This window comes from Rousettus aegyptiacus, unplaced genomic scaffold (genome assembly GCF_014176215.1).
Source record: "Rousettus aegyptiacus isolate mRouAeg1 unplaced genomic scaffold, mRouAeg1.p scaffold_m13_p_6, whole genome shotgun sequence".
Taxonomy (NCBI): domain Eukaryota; kingdom Metazoa; phylum Chordata; class Mammalia; order Chiroptera; family Pteropodidae; genus Rousettus; species Rousettus aegyptiacus.
The window spans coordinates 72467091-72490412 of record NW_023416309.1 but is presented as its reverse complement, the minus strand read 5'-3'; the positions used below and the strand labels follow the sequence as shown (position 1 = coordinate 72490412).

Below are 23322 nucleotides of genomic sequence, written 5' to 3'. Positions count from 1 at the left end.
AGGATGACATGCCTGGATGGGTCACTCTGTATGCCTTCCTTACCCAAATATACCTCCCCAGGGGAGACCAGTAAGGGTCACTTTAACTGGAGCACAGCTGCCACAGTAGGATAGCCAGTGTTGGAGAGGCCAGTGCCAGCACTGGGGATTGGATCAGGAGGGCTACAGGCTGAGTGTTCATGCAGGAATCTTGGGAAATTTTATTATCAGCTGCTGCCCAGAGTTAGCCGTTCATTTGCCCTTCTTCCTGGATTCAAGTCATAGGGCAGTGGCCTAAGTCTATGCCCACTAGGGACACTTGCCTGGCCACAGGATCTACCTCTGGCCAGGCATCCTGGGCTAGAGGCAGGAGATGGTAGGGGCTGGCTGCTGCTTGGGTTTGCCCCATGAGGCATGGAACCCTAGGGACGGCAGGCCCAGCTTCACCTGATCACATCCCTGAAAGTACGCCGATTGTCTTTGTCTAGCAGTAGTGTCAGCAGCCTCTGGTCCTGGCTCTGGATCCGAATGCTGGCTGTCCGGAAGGTGTTTGTCACCGTCTGCAACAAAGGGACAGCTCATGTGTCACCGTTGTGACAGATGGCTCTGTCAATTTCTCCCACCCTGGACTCTGGTGTGTTTCTTCAATCGAGCACATGGGGTCCGCGGCTCTCTTCCTGCAAGTGACTCAGAGCAGTGACAATCCTGCAGAAACTGCTACTAGGCTGCTCTTGCCCCTGGGTCTTTCATTGTTTCTGTGGTTCTTTACTCAATCTGTTGTCCTTAATTTTGAGCACAACCTGGAATGATGTGGCTATAGCTTGCCAGGTTATCAAGTTACCTGAGCAGCTCCTGTATGCTAGGCATGTCACGGGTGGAATTTTATAAGTCCTGACCTCAGTTCTATGTTGAATTACATACAAAATTATTTACCTGGGACAGAAACAGAGGGTTCAGAAAGTGGCCTCCTACCCCCCATGGCTCAGATCAGGCCTTATCAATTCATACCATGGAATCATCTGGGGGCAAGATACTGGTGGAAGGGGTTCATCCTCTGCACAGGGAACCTGGGGCAAGGTGTTTCACCTTCCATATCCCATGGTTTCTCTAGAAAGTCCCCAGGGCCGAAAGAAAGCAGCCTCCAGGCAGCCCACTGACCCCTGACCTGAGGCAGCTGCTGCTGAGGGGCTCTGTGCCACTGGGCAGAAAATTGGAGCAGCCTGGATTCCAGGTGGGGCTTTCGGAGGGCCTTTCTGGGTTGCTGGCTCAATCCACACATGGACAGGAGCTTTGGGTGATTCGCCACCACAGAACAGCCGAGGTGCTAGAGCCTTAGTCTATCTCATCTAAATGTTTTCAACCCTGTCTGCTCATAAGAACCATCTTTCAAAACATAAAAGTAGAGATTCTGATTTAAGTGGTCTGGAATCCAGCTAGATATGGGCATTTCAAAATAAGCTGCCTATTGTAGGCAGGGCTGAGAACCACTGAACTAATCTACCTTATCATTGTCATAGAGCAGAAGCACTAGCAGCAGCCTAAGTTGGGGCATCAAACATGTCCCAGAATTTCTGCTGCACTTTTGTTGGGTGGGGATAGGCCAGCCAGAAATCTATCAGCAGAGTATGCAAGACTCTCCCAGGAGGAGGGTCAAAGCACAGACTTTACAGCCAGATTGCTCAGGTTCTAATCCTGGCTTTACTATTACTCACAACAGGTGGATTGCGAGTAAAGACAGAACGATTTACCAAAATCTTTCTAAGACAGAAGGTAACACAAAAAGAGAGAGGACTTCTCCCCTGCTGTGCAACAGACCCTCAGGCAGCTTTGGTACCCTGGAGCTCTCAGTCATAGTGGGCAGATATGGCAGGGGACAGGTTAGAGAGTGGGGGGGCAGGCAGTGGAACCTAACAGGAATGGACCAGACAGCTAGCTGGGTGATTGTGAGCACTCAGGTTTCACCCATGACCTTCCAGAAATACCTGGGGAAACAACAGGGAGGCTGAAGTCCTGGTGAGCTGGGACCTGGGGAATAGCCAGGGACAATCAGTTTATGATATGGATGGTATCCCATATGAAATGACTCAACTGGTGAGGGAGACTCAAGGTTCCCACAGAGGAGAAGACAGAACTCTGGAAGGATTGACTGTGATGCACTGAAGGTCTCACAGTGGTAGGTGTAGAACCCAGCTCTCTGACTTGAGTGTTTCTACAACTGCATCAAGCTGTTCTAAGTGTCTCCTGGCAGGATCTGGGCCTCCATGGCCCTGCCCTTTAGATAACCAGAGGTAGTCTTGGGGCCTCCTCCCACCTACCTGCAGTGCAGGCAGATGCTTTCATTTCCCCTTTGTGGTCTGTACCCCTAGACACACCTGACATACCTGGCTTTGGCCTCTGAGGACCGCAGGAGTCTTGGATTTCAGTCTATAAATGTGGCCATGAAGATCAGTTGAAAGGATCAGAGGCAGAATTTGCAAAGGGTCCCAGTCTTAGTTCGTGAGGGGATAAGCAAAATGCTGCTAGTTGTTCTCTGTTGGTGGCTTCCTGCCTTCTATACCCCGAAGCTCTAATTCTACTACCCTTCATTACTTTTCTATATCTAAATTAAGATCCAGCCTAAATAATACCATGGCTGCCCCTTAAACTCACCAAGCCACAATGCCCAAGCCCTGGTGTTCTCAAAGCCCAGAATACCTTCATTCTAGCTCACTGTGAACTTCCTCTGTTTCTCAGTGTTTATTATTTGACTCACTGGGACAGAATATGCACATGCACCTATTCAAGTTCAAAAAGGAAAGTACAGCTACTGGAATTTCCCCCAGCAAATCAGTACAGGAGTAAAACGGAACTCACTGGGGCGATAAGTTTAGATTTTTCAAAAAGCTCACAATCAGGTTGTTTAAAGAGGTCATTAAAAACAGAAACCATTGTAAGGAACTCACTTTACAAAAGAATACATCAGGGTAAATAGGTCCACCTTGGAGTTTAAAGGTTAAACAGAGCTGTCCTATAGGAAGGAAGATTTCAGCTCCGTACAGTAGATCTCTCAGACAATCAACAGCGAGGACTCAGAGGAGGGTCTGAGTGAAGGTAGATCACAGTCCATTGACACCCAAAGATCATGTCATTATGGTGTTGCAATGCTTCCATGGCTGTGTCACCAAGGCTCTACAGGAGCAAGAGGTGGGGCACCTAGCTCACAGGGAAGTGGAGAGTAGGGTGAGGTGGAGGATGTGGAGGGAAGGGAGAAGAGCATCAGGATGGGGGAGTTGACACCTGAGTTTCATCTCGAAGGAGAAATAGGAGTTCTAAAAGGAAGGTGGAGAAGAAGGGAAGAATGCAGTTTCGGGCCAAGCAAAGCACATGAGCAAAGGCACAGGGTTGTGATTTCCAGAACACTTCCAAATACCACGGTGTGAAGAGCCTGCAGGGGGTCACCAGAGCTGTGGTTGGAGAGGAAGAGGAGCCAAGCTTTGAAACAATGAAGAGTTTTTCTGCCCTTCTGTCACGGAGAATGGGAAATGGTGGAGGGGGTTTAAACATGTTTGAGATCTATTTTAGAAAGATCACTGGGCAGAGACGTGGAAACTAGACCTAAGGAGTAACATTGGGGAGACCAGCTGGGAGGCTATCACGTTTGTCCAGGAAAAGGGGATGGACGAAGATCTGGACCAAAGGTGAACAACTTGTCCTGGTTTGCCTGGGACTGTTCTGGTTTTAGCACTGAAAAGTCCTATGTCCCAGGAAACCTCTCAGTTCTCAGGCAAATTGGGATGGTTGGTCAACCTAGCTGGATCTGAAGAAGGAGGATGGAGAGGAAGAGAGAGGTCTGAGAAGTGTTTGAGAGGGAAAATCAGCAGGACTTGGGGAAGTGAAGAAGAGGAGGCATCTGAGATGGCTCCTAGATTTCTGGCAGAGGCGACCGGTTAATGATGGTACCATTAAGTGAGTGACAGGACATAGGGGAGGAGGGGAGGAAATAAAAACAACCACTAACACACATATAGCTCTTCCAACAAGCTTCACATATTGCAATTATTTAATCCCCACAACTAGATAAGGTAGGTACTATTATTATCTCCATTTTATAGATAATGAGACTGAGGCACAGAGAACTTGATAACTACCTAAAGTCACATAGTTGGTAAATGGCACAGCCAAGGTCTGAATCTAGGCAGTCTGGCTCTAGAGAACTCTTAACTATTAGAAAGCACTGAGTTTACTTTTGAATATTTTGAGTTTGGAGTGTTGTGGGACATCCAATTCATGTGAACTTAGTTGAATGCAGGAGTCAAACTCAGGGGTGAATGTCAGATCAGGAGATACAGATTCTGGCGTCCTTAACAAATTGTATTAAAACCGTGTAAGGGGTTTGACAGTCCAACGTAGAAGTTTGACAGAAGTGAGCCATAGGTAGAAGTAGAGAACAGTAGCTATTTAAAGCATTAGTTTAGAAAAAAGAGCCCAGGGAAAGAGCCCAAAAAATAACAATGAGACATATTGAAGAACTACAAGAAAGTAGTGTCTCAGGATTCACAGATTTAGGAAGCTTAAAAACTCAGAGGACAGGGTGTCAGTTCTAATGGTGAAAGTGAATAGGAATTGATCAAAGGAATAGAAATTGATCAAAGGAATAAAAAACTAGGGAAAATGAGGCAGGAGTTTAAAACAGATCCCCTTCAAGGACTATTGAAGGTTATACTCTCAGTGAGAGACTAGATTAGGAAAAAGGCAAGAGAAGCAATGGGAGATCACAGGGAAGCTTGTCTGCTGTGGCTTGTGCTGTGAGTGAAGACGAAAAGTCTCCCCTGGGTATTCTTAGCTGCAAACCTGTCCACGTGTGGATTTGGGGTACAATTTTACACTGTCTGCATGGTTTGGAAATTTATAAGCCAAGAAGTTAATTCAAAATGTGGTCCTAGGCTCTTGACGAGAGCAAGTACAGAATTTCTCTAGGAGGAAAAGTTTTCCACCCAGGTTTCCCACAGATAAAACTTCAACAAATATGAGCTCACTATTGAAGAAACATTTAGGAAATTAAGCTACCATGAGGGTCAGTGGACCCAATAAATAGAAGGATTACACTCCCAATAATTTAGATAATGTTAATACAGAAATCAGACTATAAAGCAAAAATGTTTAAAATGATAAAGAAATATGAAAGTGAATAAAAACTATGAGAAATATTTTAATATCTCCAAAATAAAGAAGATTTTGCAATTAGTGTGATACGAAAGCACTGTTCATACTTGGGGAAGTATTCTTTCCTTCTTACTGATATGATATCTCTTAATTTGATGAAATATGGTGTTTGAAAAAGAATCAGACATATGTAATATATAATCATACTAGAGGCAGAAATCATCAAAGGAAAACAAGTAGTAGATTTTGCTATCTCAATATATAAACCTATTTTAGGTAAAAAAAAAAATCATAAACAACATTAAAAGACATACTGAAAAGAATATTTCCAAAATATGTGACAGATAAGGGATTAGTGTTTGCACATTATAAAATAGAGACACACAATATTAATATAGGATGAGTATAATAAACAGGAAATACACAAATGAAGAAATAGAAATTATCATTCAATATAAGAAATTCTTCAGCTTCATCAATCAGTAATGAGAGAAATAAAAATTGAAATAATGAAAATTTTGACTAATTTGCAAAGATAAAAAAATTAGCCCATGTCTTAATTGTGCAGCAAAATTAGCATTCAAACACTATGGTGAGAATCAAATTTGGTATAGACTTTCTGGAAAGCAATTTGGCAAAATATATCAAAAATCCAAAAATATGGGTGCCACTTGAGTGTGTTATCATTTGTACGCATTTTTTAAAAAGGCATAACAATGATTTTCAGCACATTTGTATCCCCAAGTATGTTCCTCACAGTATTGTTTGTAATAGTGAAAAATGAGAACTTGCTTACATATATTTTAAAAACTCAACTAAATAATTATGCAGGCATATGTAGCCATAATGTAATAAATATTTAATAAAATATGTTTAATGACATAAGATCCTGACAAGCCATATTCATAATGCTTTAGTATATTTTTAAATAAACCATTAAGTTACAGACCAATATGTATGTAGCTAGCTATCAATTATGTAAAAATATATAGGGAAAAAAGGCTGGATACCTCAAAATTATACTTCAAAATATGAACAGTCATCCACTCTAGATGATGAGATTCCTATTAGAGTTACTTGTTTGTGCTTCTTTGTATTTCGCAAACTAAATCAGTAAACCTTTGTTTATAAGCTAAAACATTATTTTAAAAAGGATAAAAAATATAAGGATTAAAAAGTGACCTTTGGTCTTGGTGACATGGTGGTGACTTTTCCACCATGAGGTGGGCTCTAAGCAGATGGTAGTGGGTAGGACAGTCATTGGTAAGGCACTGGAAACTCCTCTAGAGATATCTCTCAAGAAGCTTGACTGAGAAGGGAAGGACAAGATAGAGTGGTAGCTAGAGAAAGAGTTGGGTCATGGCAGAGCTTTTTCTTTCTAGGATGGAAAAGACTTGAATATGTTTATAGGCTAAAATGAAGGAGCAGTAGTGAGGGGGAAATCAAACCTGGAGAAAAGAGAACTGGAAAGATGGAGAAGAGTCAGGAAGAGATGGAAGAGAAAAGTGTTGAGTGATACCAAGGATCTGGTTGAGGGGGGCGGTCAGGAATTTGCTGTGGCCCTAAATCACATGGTTGTTGGATTTAATCCAGAAACATTCAGCCACTGAGCATACAGACTGAGGAGGCGGCTTGATCTAAAGTGAGTGTCTGCCTGGTAGGTGGTATGGGGGAATTGAGGATATCTGAGAACACTGTCCAGGTGTAATCATGGGGTCCAAGGTCTAGCTGACTAGGAAAATGAAGCCCAAAGAGGCCATCAGATAGGGAGAAAATGGGTGAGCCCTATGTTTGTATCAGTAAGGGAATCCTTATTGATAAGTATCAATAAGGGCAAAGGTAAAGGGCAAAGAGCAGCTGTAGGGCAATGAAGTTGAAAGAGGTGGTGTGATTTGGTCAAAAGTTCAGTTGTTTAAAGTCTGGCTTTTGTGTAGTGCAGGGGTATGCCAGATGTGTGTGCATTTTGTAGTTATCTGGGTCTATCTTAGGTCTTCCGGTGGTCAGCAGTTGGAGGGCAAGGCCTTAACTCTTATAATCCCTTATTCACGTCAGATGATGTTTAATATTTCGAACCGACTGATTAGAAAGCAGATTCTTTCCAACAGGAAGACCTGCTTCAATAGCAAAGGCTCAGAAAGGCTCACAAATCCCTTTCTCTAACTTCTGGGCTCCAAGCCACCAACCCTGTTTGAATATCTTTAGTTCCCATTCTACCCAGTACTTACAGAAAAGGACCTTCCAGCCAGGTTGGATGACTTGACAACCTCTATCACACTGACATTCAGGCACATGTGGTCTGTAAGGAGAACAATGATGTGGGGCAGTGAGTGGGCTTTGGAACTGGGAGGAATGAGATGGGGGGGTGGGCAGCTGTGAATGGGCCTCCAGGGAAGTAGGGGAGTTCAAGATTCTAGGTCCTATTCTAAGTCCTAAGAAGAACTTAATGAACCCATCTCGATCCCCCATTTTAACTCCCTTCCGTACCTTGTTTATCCCATACTTTCTGGACTCCACCTTGGTTCTAGCCAAAGTTTAGTTTCTTCTTAATCATCCCTCTCTCTTCCCTGGTGAAACTATAAAGTTTCTGCTCTTCAGGCATAGCAGCTATCATCAACCCAGATTTCTTTCTTCACCTCCTTCTGCACCCTTTTTTCAGTGGAAGAAATTGTGTTGATCTTCACTGCAGCTACTGGACATATTGAAAACAGAAGGAACACCTAGCCCAGGATGTTGTGTATAACAAAGGAGGGTTCTTAAATGTTTATGCCTCTGAGGAGGGTTCTGGAATCACTTCTGATAGAGTTTTGTTATGGAAAACTTGTAGGAGGCATCAATTGGGGCTGGGGGTCTGGTGGGAGACTTGTGAAGAAAATAGAAGAAATACAATTTTAACAATAAGAGTTAACATTATAGTTTACTATATGCACATAAATTAGTATCTTCTCTCCATTTTGGAAGTGAAAAAAACATGTAGGGAGGTCCCAAGTAACTGGCCCAAGGTCACATAGTGGTAAGTGGTAAAGCTGGGCTTTGAAGCCTGCCTTTAAGTTTCTAAACTCTGCACTCTTGACCAACTCTGTGATCACCTCTTGGTTAAGAGCTATTGCCAAAGTCACATGTCTCCTTTGTGTTGTTAAAGACCTACAAGTAAGGAATGTTTCTCTGTGATAGAGTTTCACGTAATCATCCACAATTCAACACACCTGGAAGACATTTTATCAGGAAATGATCAAATCAATAATTATTTCTTTAGTTTCTTCTTTGTGCCAAATGCCAAGAAAATTTAGGAGTGATGGTACACATATATGAACACGAATGCCTTATAGACAGACAAGTGTCATAACTGGAATGCCAGCAAAGCCACAGAGGATTTTAGAGTCAGAGCAATTACTCATAGTTGGCCAGGAGAGGAGGGAAGGATGAGAGACAGCTGGAATGCATAGGCATTCCAGCCTGGCTAATGTGTATTTTCATTCTATGTTTATTATAGAATATTCCAGACTCATTCATTCTTTTTAAAACAAAATTTTGGGTAAAACGTAGCACTTCATTTATTCAGCAAATATTTATTTCGTATCTACTATGTGCCAGGACATGTGCTAGGCACTAGGGGTAGAGTGGTGAACAAGATACATCTCTGCCTGAGTCAACTTTCTTTGCTCTGAAATGATCTTCTACAAGCCCCTGTGAGTCACATCCCTTATTTCTGGTCTGTTGAGATTTGGCAATCACAGAGGAGTTGGTAGAGCATAGTGGTGAGGAATGTGGGCTCCTCTGTGAGACCACCTGAGATGAGACCTTGGGCAAGTTACTTTTTTGTTTGTTTCAGTTTCCTCTCCAGTAAAAAGTTGCTAGTGATAATAATACCTATCTCATTGGGTTAATATGCTTAAAAGAATTAATATGTTTGACATAGAACATTACCTGGCCTCTGATCAATGTGTGCAATGGTTAATAATCCACATTACCAACCTTTATTCCAGGAGACTAGGGAGCTAACCAGAACTCATATTTATAATTTATGCACATAACTATCTGCATATAAATAGGTATTTTTATTATCTACATTTGGGTTTATATAATTAGATAGTTATTATCTAATACGTATACATATATATAATAATTTGGACTAGTGATGCTTTTTGTGAACTGGAGAGTATCTGCCTCATGGAACAATATTTAAAATAAAAATTTTCCAAACAAAACTCAACTGGCTCTGTAGGCCTAATGCAGAGGCCCGAGGCCAGTTACCCTCCTCCATGTAGTCCCTCCACCTTCCAGCTTGTATCTCATCAGGCTGCAGAGGTATAATTCAGTGCTAGAGCAGGAATTATTCAATGGTGAGCATCTGAGGGTGGGGACTATGCTTCACCCAGGCAGCCTGGTGCCCAGTGCTGAGCCTAGGATGAATGGGAGCTGAACAGCATTACACAATCTCAGGGATGGGGTAGGAGGCCTCCTTCACCTGGCTCACTGTGTCTCCTATCACTTGACCCCCTCTTCTTCTCCCCCTGCCCCTAGCTTTCCCCTTCTTGTCCTCTTTCTCTCTGCTCTGCTTTTCCAGCTCCTCACCTTCAGTGTCACTGGCTGGAAGGGCCTTCAGGACCAGACCAGTGGCACGCAGCGAAACGGTGACTTCTTGGGTCCGGTGGCTGAGCAGGGCCTAGGGAAGAGTATGTAGGCACAGATGGGGGTTCTCAGGACAACCCTGTCCCCATGCATTCTCATGTCAACAGTTTTGCTTTCTGTCCCTGCCCCAAGTGCCTTTTCGGTGTCACTAATGTCCCATAAGGGGCTAGGGGATATGGGTTTAGAGTGCTCTTAGTCCCAGGGAGCATGTGCAACCTTCTAGACCCAAAGGACTCCAACTCCAGTGCATCCGGACAGCTAGTGAGGAAGGTGTTTTTGAGCAAGGGGATAGCCCCCTTGTTCCTTAAATCAGATCCCCTCCTTCTCTACATGTAAGATCAGTCATAACCCTCACATCTCTGCAAAACTCTCCAAAGGCTGGGAAACTAGAGGCAGTGCCAAGAAAAAAGCAGAAGCTTCCTCGGGTTCTGTCTGCTTCCCCCTACCCACATCCCCTCACCCCCACCGTCCCACATGTTCCTGACACCTGCTTCCATCCAGCAGTACCCCTTGACTACCTCCTGACAATGCCCATGCCACTGACCTTCTGGTAGCAAATGGAGAGCTCAGCCCCTGGGCCTTCCGTCATGCCTCTCCTCCTGGGTGAGAAACCATCTAAGGGAAAGTGAGAAGAGGCTGAATGTGGGCGTCCCCTCTCCCCCCATCTTCTCCACCTCACTGAGGAGCCTAGGCTGCAGAATTTTCACAGCATCTGTCCCTAGGTGAAAAGGCAGCACCTCAGATGGTCCAGGCTGCCCTTCAGTCTGGATGAGCTTGGAAGGAGCCGAGGGTACCCCAGTGTTCAGGAAAGGAGGAATGGGGGCATCACTAAATAAGAGGAGGGAGAACCTTCTGGAAATGCGGTTTGGGAAAGCTGAGTCAGGGTGAGCTTTGGAAAAAGGGGGAACGGATGCTTACCTTTGGGGAATTTGGAGTCTTGGATCTTCACCTTTAGCTCAGTGAGAAAAATGTCCTCTGCAGAGTCTTGGCTTAGGTCACTAAAGAAGATCTAGAGGGAGAGAGGCAGAGGGAGGTTGGGTGGAGGTTAGAGGCCAACTCTCTGCCAGAGGCAGCTCCCACCTCCAACCCCCAGAGCCTGAAGATGTGGATGGTTTGGAGTGTCTAGAGGCAGGGCAGAGGTCTCCCCATCCATCCTTCCAATATTAGATTTTAAGCTACACCCAATGATTACTGAATCTGACTTTGTCCATATATCTATCCATATATTATATCTATAGCAATATATTTATAAATAGTGGAAAAACTATTACTGAAACTACCTGTAACCACTACTAATGGGGATGACAGGAGCAGGGGACAAAATTCATATAATGGAGGTTATCAGATCTCTTGTAGACACCAGTAGGAGAGGGCCAGAGAGGAGAACTTGAGTCCTCAACATGCACGGAGAGGTCCAGGGCTGTGCAAGGGAAGGGCTAGTGAGCTGATTTGCTCTCAGTGAGACTCGGAGGAAATTTGGAGGGAGGAGTGGCTCCTGAGGGAAGAAGGACAGAGAAAAAAGGGAGAGACAAGGTATAGATGGGGCAAGAGGGAGGATGTTGAAACAACAAGGAAGAGTGGCCACAGGATTTTTGAGAACAGGGATGGAGAGAGAGAAAAGTGGCCGTCAGAAGCCGGGAGCTGGCCTAGCACTCACAGTGAGGGCTTGGTGTTCTGTTGACCATAAACAATTCCACAGATGCCAACATTATTAGGCAAGGCCACTCTATGACTGTAATGGGTCAAGAAAGAAACCAACTCATGCCACAGTCATGTCTGAACACAGGCAAAAACAGAAACTGTGCAGGCCATACCCCCTACCCTTTCATCTTGGCAAATATGAGTGGCCTCTGCTTTTTAGGGTCAAAGAATAATGGTAAGAACTACTGAGATGCCCAGCCATAGAATCACTCCTGCTTCTTTATAGCATCCAACCCAGAGAAGTGTCCAGCTTTGGGGAACTCTCTTCAAAATCACCCAGCAGGAACCCAAATCCTATAATAAGTTCTTTCTAACAGCCTCTTCCTGAGATGCCTCATGGTTCTCCATGGTGTGTGTTTCCTCACTGAAACTCTGCTCAGCTACAGGTGTGCTACTGGGGACCTTTGGTTGAAGGGCAGTGATAGCTACCTAATCTTTAATTAAGCCATTTGCATTGCTAAGATGTTTATTTCTTTTACCAGTGAACTTTGACAGTTTTTTTCCATCTGTTCGTTTTGTGTTGTTTTGCTTTGCATTTTGGAAATCAAGGAAAGGGCCTAACTCCTTCATTTAGATCAAAATCAGGAAGGCAATAAAGAAAAGGTCTACCACAGGATGCGGAGTGATAAAAGTTCAGTAAGACAGGAAGCTAGAGGCAGAGGTGGCCATGAAAAATGGGCACTCACAAAAATCCAGAGATTAAGAAGATAAAGTTAACCAAGAGAGTCTGGGTGATTTTATGACATGCAGCTGGCAACCTGTGTTTCCCCAGAGCCAGGGTAGTGGGATCCCGGGGCCCAGCAGGCTGCTATGGTATCCTTGGAGCCCCAGGTGGAAAGCTTACCTTTACTGTATAGATTTGGAAATAGATAGGTTGAGTGCCCATGCGAACGTAGTAGGTGATGACATCCAGGATGAAGGGGTCTACAGTTTGGGATCTGCCCAGGGAGGGAGGCTGTGAGGGAGACAGAAGATGTCTTCAGCCACCTCCCTCAGTGTTACTATGGGAGGTGTGACTTTCTTAATAGAGAAACTTCAAAGCCCCCCTGCACCCTCTGTGATGCACTAACCCAGCTCATTCTTCAGCACAGTCCAAGCCTTTTGTATTACTCAATTTCAACTCCTAGTCAAAATATACCTGTCCAAAGCTCTATCTCCCCAGGGGCTCTGATTCATTTCAATTACACAAAGACATCTTGGGCACCTCCATGTGTAAGGCACTGCACTGGGTGCTTGAGGTAGACAAAACACTTGAGAATATAACTAATGATGAGAAAATCTCAACTGGGTTTTAAATTTGGAATAGATATTCACTAGCCAGGTAAACTTGGGCATGAGAGGTTGAACCAAATGATCTGATATATCTGAATATATTAATTAATTAGTGTTTACTTGTCATTGGGAAGGACTAGTGCCATGTCTTATAGACCTTCCCCAACCTCATACAATTATGAAGCATAATGATTGAGTTTTTTAGGTAAACAGAGCAGAATGTCTACATAGACTCTGAAAGTATCTGAGTTGGAAAGAAGCTCAGAGTTTATCTAATCTATCTTGTATCCTATTCTATAATATCTCTTCCGATTCTCATATCTGGTCTATTGAAATGCTGTTTCCTTCAAAAAGGTCATGCTGAGGAACTATGAACTTATTTTAATGATGCTGTCATTGCTTACACTGTTTCCAGTCTTTACATGTGGAAACTTGCTTTTAGAATAAGTATAAGGGCCATACAAATTATCAATTATAAGAGGGAAAGAGAGCAGGGTAAAACCAAAATCCTACACATGTCCTGGCAGGGAAAAAGCTACCAAGAAAGGCGCATAAATGAGACCTGCATCAGATATTCCTCCTGTAATGTCCTTCACGTTTCAAGGAAAAGGTATTTTAATACCCAGCTAAATAATGTTTCATGTATATCAGATAAGCAATAATTCTGAAAACATGCCTCCCCCCAACATCTTTATTAGAATAAAAGATGTAAGAAGGTACCAATCAGGCAATGACACAACATGCAGAGCTCAGTTAAATGGCAAGTTTAAAATTAAATACATAAAAATCAATAGGTTCTGTTTATACTAGCAGTAACTACTACCCAAATATAATGGGAGAAAGATACCATCCATAGCTACAAGAAAAAATTTCAAACATGAAAGGTAAATTTAGCAAGAAATGGGTAAAAGCTATACAATGAAAATGGTATAACTATCCTGAGAGATATACAAGAAGACTTTAATAAACAAAGAGTTATACCGCACTTCCAGAGAGGGTGATTAAATATGTTCAAGATGCTAATTCTCCTTTAAGTTTCAATCCAAATCCCAAAATAATTTTAAAAAATGACAATAAAATTCTAAAACTTATCTGGAAACAAACATAAATAAGCATAGTCTGAAAAATTTCAAAAAAGAAGAGTAATGGGGTAGGCTTACTCTGACAGCTATCAAAATATGAAAGTGCTAATTTGTACAGAGATGAATAGATCAATGAAAAAGAATAAGTATCTAGAAATAAACATAAGCATATGTAAGAATTTAGTGAGTGATAAAAGTGACATTTTAAATTGATAGGTCAAAATGGTTTATGCAAAAAATAGCTTAGGACAACTGGCTAACCATTTGGAAAATATGAAATTACACATTCCACACTAAACACTAAAATTATTGCAGATGGGTAATTGAACTGTAAAAACTGAGATATTAAAAGTGTTAAAATATTAGTGAATATTTAATCTCGAATATCATTTAATCAGTGAAGAAAGCATTTCGAAGAATGAAACTGCTATGTATAAAAATATTAAACATTTTTGAAGAATTAAAGTAAAGAATTTTAGGGTTTTAAGAAAGTTTAAACCTCCATGTGTAGCAACAAAAAGTCAATCAGTAAGATCGAAGTACAGAAATCATGAGACAGTCATATGCATATTATTTAAAAATGCAAAAGTAAAATAAAAATTTAAAAAGTTGAAAGTGGTCCCTCTCCTGTACTGGTACCAAAGGGTATACTTCTTTAGGTGTTTAAACTTTAAACTTATTTGCATTTTAAATATGTGTGCACACATTTATTTGATAAAAATAAAAGTTATTTTTAATGGAACGTTAAACTTATTTAACTGAATCCTCTTTTCTTTGTTTAGAATTATGACAAGTCAAATCAAATCAACATGTGTCCTCTTTTTTTCTTTAATATATTTCCACAAAAATAGATTATATTACTAATATAACTATTAAATAAGTAAATTAATGCATGAATATATACTTTAGTAAACCAGAGAGAAATGAAATGTTAGATATATTACAATGTTTGTAAACAAAGTATATATTAAATTTGATATAAATATAGATTTTTGAAGGGACATGAACTTGATAAATAGTTTTATTTTAAATAAAGAGAATATGCATTCCAAAAAAATATTAAACTTCTAAAGATCAAAAAACACTACTGACATAGTTGATAGCAAATAACAAAGAGGAATAATATGTCTGCAACACATATGACCACAAAAAGGGTAAGATTCTCTTAATATATAAAGTCCTTTTTAGATCAGTAAAATACTAACTCCTTCCGCACTGCTGGCCAGGGTTAGGGGCTGGCACTGTGTTTGTGGTTGAGAGAACATGCTCTGGAATCAAACTGCTTGGTTCCAGGTGAGACTCTACCACTCATTTTCTTCCTTGGGACAAATTACCTAATCTCTTTGTGCCTCAGTTGTTTGATCTGAGAAATGAGGATATGGCAACAACAGCACCTGCGGACAAGATTATCTACTTGGTAGGGATGCTGTGTGTAAGTGCTTGCCACACGGAAGTGTTCAGGAAGCATTAGCTATTAGAATTATAAAGAAATCATCACAGGAAACTGATAAAAGAAGGAGTATAACTGGCTTACTCACTTAGAAAAAGATGTTTTACTTCATCTCTTCCACAGTGGTCCTGTCCAATGTACAGTTGTCCCCTGATATTGCAGGGGACTGGTTCCAGAACCCCCTTGGATACCAAAATCCAAGGATGCTCAAGTCCGTTATATAAAATGATGTAGTATTTGCATATAACCATGCACATTCTCCTGTACACTTTAAACCATCTCTAGATGACTCATAATACTTAATACAATGAAAATGCTATGTAAACAGTTGTCACACTGTATTGCTTAAGGATAAGAATAAGGACAAGAAAAAAGTCTGTGCATGTTCGGTGCAGACACAACCATCATAGGCCTAACTACAGTACACGTCAGCAACAATGTAACTTTTTTCTGAATATTTTCTATCTGGAGTTGGTTGAATCCCCAGATGTAGGACCTGTGGATATGCAGGGCTGACTACAGGTGCCTGGTCAGTGTTCCGGGTAAATTCCAATCCCTCTCCTATATTCCTCTCCTATATTCCTTTCTTGCCTCCTTCCACCATTGTGCCCCTGGGCTGACTGTTGAGGTCAAGGGTCAAGAGTAACATCTAAAATAGCCCCCTCCCATCTCCCTCCTACCCTCCTACCTTTGCTGCCCCTACCATTTCTGCGAGCTTGTGGATGGCTGGGCACAGGGTGTTGATGGTACTCTCATACCATGGGTCCGCACGGCCCAGGAACGCGGCCAGCTCTCCGAGCTCCAAATGCCTGGATGATGCGAGCTTCTGGGGATAAGGGGATGAGGCTGGCCTCTCAGGCCCTCTCTCTGACACTCTTACTGGCTGGAGGGTCCCCAGATACACGCTTTGGGAATGTGGTCAAATCAATCTCTTGGGGCTATTTCTGAACCATGGAAAAATTGTTTTGTTTAATACCTCAGAAGAAGCTAGAATTCCCTTCTTTGAGGGCCACTTGCCAGGGCCACTTGAAAAATGATCATCAGCCTTGAAAGGGGAGAGGCAAAGGTAGCTTTGGATTTACTGCTCCCCAATAAGCAGCAGAGCGGACAACAAAAATGAAAAATTCCAAGTGGGCTTCATCTCCCCCAACAGATGAATGGCTTCCACAGCCTGACATTCCCAGAAAGTATGTTGTGTGTGGGTGTGAGCCCCTTATATGAGGAGAAGCTTGCAGTTAATTCCAGTAGAAACACAAAAATTAAAACCAGCAGTGGGAAGGCTGCCACTGTGAGAGAACATCTCTCTGACTACATTCAGCCCATAGGGCCCATGTCTGTGTCTTCTGGAACAGTTGACTTCTGAGGTCTCTCTCAACTCCATATCCTGAGGAAGGGTGACCCTACTTCTCAGACCCAGGGGATGCAGAGCTGCAGTGTAGCCCTGCCCGATCCCTTAACACAGACCCCTGCTCCTGACACCCCCTCCATCCCTTCCTTCCCATCCAGCCACCTCAGGTGTCAGCACAGGGATGTAATAGAGCTGCAGGCTGAGTCTGGGAGTGAGGCAGAAGGTCTGGGTCTCTCGTTTCCTAGGAAGGAACAGCAGAGCACAGGGATGAGGACAGGGGTTTGGCTTCAAACAGACTTGGTTCCTCATCCTGGCTCCGTTCTTAGTTATCTCTTGACTATCAATTTACCTAATCTCTCTAGCCTTAGTTTTCTTATCTATGGAATGGGTGCAATGTGCACCACCCTCCCCAATCCAATCCTGGCCTCTACTTCCTAGTCATTCCTTGATCCTTCACCAGCCCATGCCCCTGGGCTGACTGTGTCTACCTGTGCCCTGACTATCCCCCGCCCTAGCCGCCCCCCTTGGGGCCCTACCTGAGGCTGTGGTAGGCCTGGGCCAGGCGCCCCAGCATCCTGTCGTCCCCCAGCACCAGCACCCGAGCCGTGTGCAGGCGGGAGACACCGGGCAGCAGTCCCCAATCCCCACTGGGCCTGCCTGTTCTCCGGTGCAGCCCCAGGGGCCCATCCCAGCTGCCTGGCATCAAGATGTCAGGGGGCCACACCCGCTTCTTGATGCCCCCTTTTCGTTGCAGCCCAGCATGCTCCATCTCAGGACTGCTGGGCGTGGGCAGCTCGTCAGGTCCCAAAGGAATGTCCCGCTCGATGCCACTGTCAGTGGACAGCACGGACGCCCGGGCCAGCATCCTGTCCGGCTGAAAGCCCCGCAGATCCAAGGCCTCCAAGTCAGCGCTGAGGCGCACTTGGGATTGCGGGCACAGGAAGAGAACCAATTCCTTCCCTGGGATGCAGAGAACAAGGGGGCCGTTAGGAGGGAGAGGGTACATGAGGCTGGCAGGACCTTACCCTGGCAAGGCCTGGGGTTCCGTTGTTTCTCAAACACTGTTTAGTTGAACATGTGTTAGATGCTCCATGTAGGGACCTAGGTTCTGTGACCACCAGACTGAGAACCCCATACATGCCTGCTACCTCTTGTTGAGTTCCGTCAGTAAACATCTTAAAAGCTCTGAGAAGTCCTGCAGTAAAGAAATCAGCTTAACCCAGTACCTCCTGACTCCCAGAGCTCCCTTTTTCACATTTGCTCATTAGCATCCTCCTATTCTCTGATCATCCTTCCCCTGAGACACAGATAACAGACCATCAATTCCTGGAAAGACTCCCAGACTTTTCTATACTACCTTAATTTTATTTCCCATAAGAAAACTGAAGCCAAGAGAGAAAACTAAGTTTGTCTGGGGTGACTCAGCATGTGAAAGGAAGTGCCAGACTTGAACCCTGTCCACCAGTCCAGCATTACCCACTACATCCGGTACCTTTGTCTTTCCCTCTCCCTTGATAAGAGCCAGGGGATAGTGTGACAGGAACACCAGTGTGGAGGGGAAGTGTAGGTGATCAGGTCTCCCTGAAAGATACTCCCCTCCAGATTCAGGAACCATGACTTCCTCTGTGACTGCCTTCTTGGGCACTTGCATTGTCTGTTGGCATCATCATGAGCATATGGTACTTTCTAGATATGTGAGACCAGTGGCTAATGAACCGAGCTATTCTAACAGAGAAAATGCATTCTTCTTCCAGATGTACAGAACAACTCAGGGTACAAGGAACACACTGATGTATACACACAGACAGACGCACAGACTCATACAGATAAACACAGAAACAACCTAGACACACACAGAGATGCACACACAAAGACATACATAGACACAAGCATCAACACATAATAGATATAGAGATACACAAAGACAGACACAATAGATACACACATAGACACATATAGATACATACACAGACATACACAAATGAATATACAAAGACACGGACACATGTACACACACATACACACATGTATACAAACACACATACACAGATGCACAGAGACACACACACAAAGACTCAGATACACACATATGCCACTGTTTTCAGCCAGCTTCCATGGAAGAGGTCAAAGCATGGCACTTACAGAGCTGCTCCTCATCCGTCCACAGGTGGAAGGTGATGTGTGGGCTGGGCAGAGGGATGCTTGGTGGCCGGTCTGGAAGGGGGTCACCTGAAGGAAGGAGCAGGCTATGGAGACCATGAAGGACAGGGTTGTTGGATTTTCCTCTGCCTTCCCCTCCCCGCCCTACCCCCAGCTCCTACCCCTAGCTCTATCCCTAGCTCCTGTATGGGGCCTAGAGGAGGTGGCAAAGACCCTCACCCTCCTATATCTCTGTTCTCGTTGAGTTCCTTTCCTCCTTTGCCACTATTGGCTCATCCGGGGCCTAACACTGCAGTGGTCCCCTCTGCACTAGAATGCTTAGAAACTCCCTGTTTCCTGCAAATTTGGTAGCTTAGCCTTTAGGACCCTTCACAAATCAGCTCACAGTTTTTTTCTCAACCTTTTCTCCTATTTTTGATCCCTCTTCTAATCCCATATTGCAGCCATACTGCGTTTCTCATTGTTCTTAGACATTCTGTCTACATCCAAATGAGGGAGGAAGGCCTCTATTTATCAGGGTCTCTTCCAGTGGCTGGCACACAGTAAAGACTCAATCTTTGCTCCTGTGGGTAATGCTGAAGAGAGCTCACCAGCCAAGTACTAAGGACAGCAGGAACCCTAAAGTCCATGGAGAGATCAGGCCCAGCCCCTCCCCCTGTCCTCCTTCTGGAAGACATCCTGACCTCTCCAGCCCTGGTGGTCATTCTTTCTCCATCAAACCTGTCTGGCTGCACACAGGGTACACCTAATGGGTACCTTTAGGATCTAACTTCATCATAGCATGGCTCCCTCCCTAACAAGGTTGCAAGCTTCCTTAGGGAAGATAAATCAATGTTCACAGAACGCTTACTACTTCTAGGCACTGTTCTCGCCTGGCACACATTGCCATCAGCAGATCCTGCCAGTGAACCTGGGCCACAGGTAATATGATTATCCTCACTTTATAGAGGAGGAGCTGGGGGTACAGAGAGGTTAAGTAAGTGGCCAAAGGCCACACAGTAAGTGGCAGAGCCAGAAGTTGAGTCCAGGCAGCCCGGCTTCAGAGTACACAGGACACTGAACCATGCTGTCCCCGTAGCAGCAGGGGCTCAACAAGGGTGCTGGCTGGTTATTAAGATGTGCAGGACAAGTCATGGTATGAGGCAGGTGCTGGATGTGGCTGTGATGGTAGGGGTGTTCTAGACCAGGTCTCATCCTGTCCATGCAGAGTTACTGCTGAGTTAGCAAGGAGCACCCAAGGAGAGCAAAGCCAGATTTACCTCTGGGTTTGTCCCAGCTTCAGGAGGAGGGAAGCTTCATGAATGGACATTCCATTTGGTTATTAATTGAGGCACAGAGGTATACAGAGGTATAGAATATTAAAGCAAAACAAGAGAACAGAAGACTGAAAAGATGGAGAAAGGCCCTGGAGGGGGGCATCCTGTCTTCCTCACCCTGACTTCTGCAGTTTCCATCATCCCTGGGTTGCCAAGGTCAAGCCCCAGGGCTGGCACACTTATCTCTGCCCATGGTTTCTAGTCCTTAGGTCCGTACCATATACCTAAGGTGCATGGTATGTTCTGGGACATGCAGGCTGACAAATTCCATGGGTGCTTTGGGAGACCATGAAATGGGACACAAATCAGAATCACCCTCCAACAGACAGAAAGACATGTTCCAGGATACTTCTCAGGGTTCTTTAGGGTTTCCCAACCCACATGGGCTTTCTTCCCATGAGTATATGGCATTGTCTTATAAAAATGCAAATAGGAAGCGCGTGGAACAAAAATCGGTGATAACAGATGTAAGTGATGTCGACTCTGCTGCTATTTTAAATACTCTTTAGAGCCTCCCTGGACCATGAGATCCTTTGGTTACTATGGTATAGTGGTTAAGAACTAGAGGCTGTGTTTGGATCTTGGCTCTGTCACTTATTAGCTGGGTGATCTTAGGCAAGATTCATGGCCTCTCTCTCAGTTTTCTCATCTCTAAAATGGAGATAATACTTTCATCTCTCTTAAGTTTACTATGAGAATTAACTGATTTAATACATGTAATATATTTGAACATAAGTAAAGTGCTTAGGACAGCAACTGGGGTCGAGTAGGTACCCTGCAGATGTCAGCTGTTATGACCAAATTACCTACCTTTATAATCCAGAACCTTCCAAGCTTCTGGGCACCCTGAGTCCCCATGTTCCTAGGAGCGGCCAGGTGTCCCACCTGGCCTCAGTTACCCAGACTCCTGGCAGGTACAGCGGTGCTTTCTAGCGCCCCCTGCAGGGTCCTCCAACTGCAGCTCACCGCACCTGGCCCCGGCCCTGCTGCTCCCGCTCGTCGTCCCGCCACTTACTGCTGCAGCGTCCCCTGGCGGCCGCCGCCGGCCCCAGCAGCGAGCAGTAAATCTCTTCCAGCCTTTCCAGGTGTCCTTCCCGGCTCGGGCTGGGCTCGCTAGCCATCTGCTCAGTGGCTGCCACCACCGCATGGAAATAGTGCTCCAGGGCGTGGCGGGGGCTGGCCTGTCGGGAAGGAGCGTCAGAGCCTGAATCCCAGGCCCAGCACCCATCCACCCCAACTCCGACGCCAAATCCACAGGTGCACAGACTGTTCAACCTGGCACCTCCCCTCTGCCCGGAAGCGGGTCGGGGGCGCCAGACCGAGCTTCCGCGCCAAGACGTCCGTGTCGCACAGCCAGGGAACCGCTCCTGACTCGCCACAGCTGTTGCCAGATGCCGCCTGCAACTGCAGGGCCCTCTGCCTCGCACACCCTGATGTGGGGAGATAGCCGGTGACCGGCAATGTCGGAAACCCAGAGGGGCAGGGATGGTGCCCACCTTCCTTAGAGCGTCACCAAGCACTTGGATCAACGTTCTGCCTCACCAGGATGTAAACTCTAGGAAGGCAAGGGTTTGTTTGTTTGTTTACAGCTGCATCCTCAGCATCTAGCACAGCTCCTGGCACATAGTAGGTGCTCAATAAATATTTTTGAGTATCGCCTAAACTGTCATTCTTATACTGCTTTGCCATAGCACCTAGACTATTATTTACTAGTTATTTTTCTTTAAATCAGCTCACTTTTTCGGTCCAAAAGTATTTCAAAAGGAAATTTTATATTGCTACTCTAAATAAAAAGGCGAGTGTCACTTGTCATAAATAGAAAATAACTAAGATGAATATAATGATCGCAAAGCTTTATATTAAATTCTAGCCAGGTACCACAGCCTGCCAAGGCTTTAGAGCTTGAAGCTTGCTTTCTCTTTTTAAAAAGGGAGATTAGTAAGTGTTAAAGATGTTAGGGGCAAAGCACCAAGACGAGCCTTTCTCCTTAATAGAAACGTGTTTTGAAAGCGTTTCTCATGGTGCCATTCCATGCTCTTTAGCACGGCAGCCTCCTGCCTCCAGTGGTATAGCTCTGACACCCTGAGAAGAACTGCCCTAGATCATGGTCTCTGGCTGTCTTCCCTCACCCCTGACCCCCACCAACTAATCTCATCTTATAACTGGAGTTTCAGGGTCCGAACAAGTGACATGGGCAAGCACAACAGAGCTTGCTCTAATCTTTCATCTGAGCTAGAGGTCTGCTGAGTGGGGTTTCAACTTCCTGGGCTATGGCGGTGTGAGTCCTTCACACTAGCTAGGACTCTAATAAATATTTTCTGAACAATTAAATGAATAAACAAACGCATTTAGAGAGGTACAGAATCAGAATTGGAAGGGGCCACAGAGATCATCTCATCTTAACACTTCATCTTATAAATTAATTATTTATCAAGCATCCGCTATGTGCCAGGCACTGTTCTAGGTGCTGGGGTACAGCAGTGAACAAAACAGACAAAAATTTCTGTCTTCGTGGATCTTATAGTGTGTCTCTGTGAGGGTGGGGGGTGATAATAAACAAGATAAGTAAAATTTATAGTGTAATAAATAACAATAAGTGTTGAAGAGAAAATAAAGCAGGAAAGGAGGGTGTGAATTTTGGGGAGAGGCTAAAATTTTAGTGCAATCAGGGAAGACTCACTGAAAAATGACTTTTGAGTAAGGACCTAAAGGAGGTGAAGGAGCAAAACATGTGTAAATCCAAAAGAACATCCCAAGCATGAGGAACGGCAAGTGCAAGGGCCCCAGGGTCCAGGTTGTAAGTGTGTCTGGTGTGTTTGAGTAACAATAAGGAGGCCTGTGTAGCTGAAGCAGAGAGAAAAAGGGAGAGTATCGGCGATGGATAAGCGATAGAAATGAGGATGTGGGGGCAGATCATGAGGGTCTTGTAGGCCGTCGTAATGGATTTGGCTTTGACTCTGAGTGAAATGATATGATAAATGCCATGGTGACTACCCAGATTCTCATTTTGAGGACTAAGGCATTTACTAGCCTCCCTGCTGGGAGTGTTGGCAGCTGACAGCTCTCAGCTGAGTCTCTCTCCAAAATTGCCCTCAGCTGAAGAAAAAGTCACCTCTCCAAGGTCATACCCCCTTCCTGAGGACAGTCCCCACCTAATAACTAGTAGTCGTGGAGGTAAAAACCCCTGACCACTCCACCCTAATTCGGGACAACTTTGAAAGGTTAGCTCAATTCCAGAGCTTC

At 44.4% G+C, this 23322-nt stretch overlaps 1 protein-coding gene across 6 annotated transcripts in view; it reads right to left on the bottom strand.

The window, feature by feature from the left end:
* PIK3R6 (phosphoinositide-3-kinase regulatory subunit 6) overlaps positions 1–23322 on the bottom strand; it is a 57095-nt gene that overhangs the window by 2890 nt on the left and 30883 nt on the right. For 3 of the 6 annotated variants that reach the window (XM_016154682.2, XM_016154685.2, XM_016154687.2), the window contains 11 exons: positions 21095–21260; positions 18746–18832; positions 17140–17563; positions 16766–16844; positions 15944–16081; positions 12296–12406; positions 10669–10759; positions 10295–10365; positions 9694–9784; positions 7347–7417; positions 427–539 (listed from right to left, as the gene is read on the bottom strand). In XM_016154682.2, the coding sequence (XP_016010168.2) occupies positions 427–539; positions 7347–7417; positions 9694–9784; positions 10295–10365; positions 10669–10759; positions 12296–12406; positions 15944–16081; positions 16766–16844; positions 17140–17563; positions 18746–18832; positions 21095–21260 (1442 nt within the window). The remainder of the gene's footprint in view (positions 1–426; positions 540–7346; positions 7418–9693; positions 9785–10294; positions 10366–10668; positions 10760–12295; positions 12407–15943; positions 16082–16765; positions 16845–17139; positions 17564–18745; positions 18833–21094; positions 21261–23322) is intronic. The other 3 variants (XM_016154683.2, XM_016154684.2, XM_016154686.2) reach the window with 3 other exon arrangements.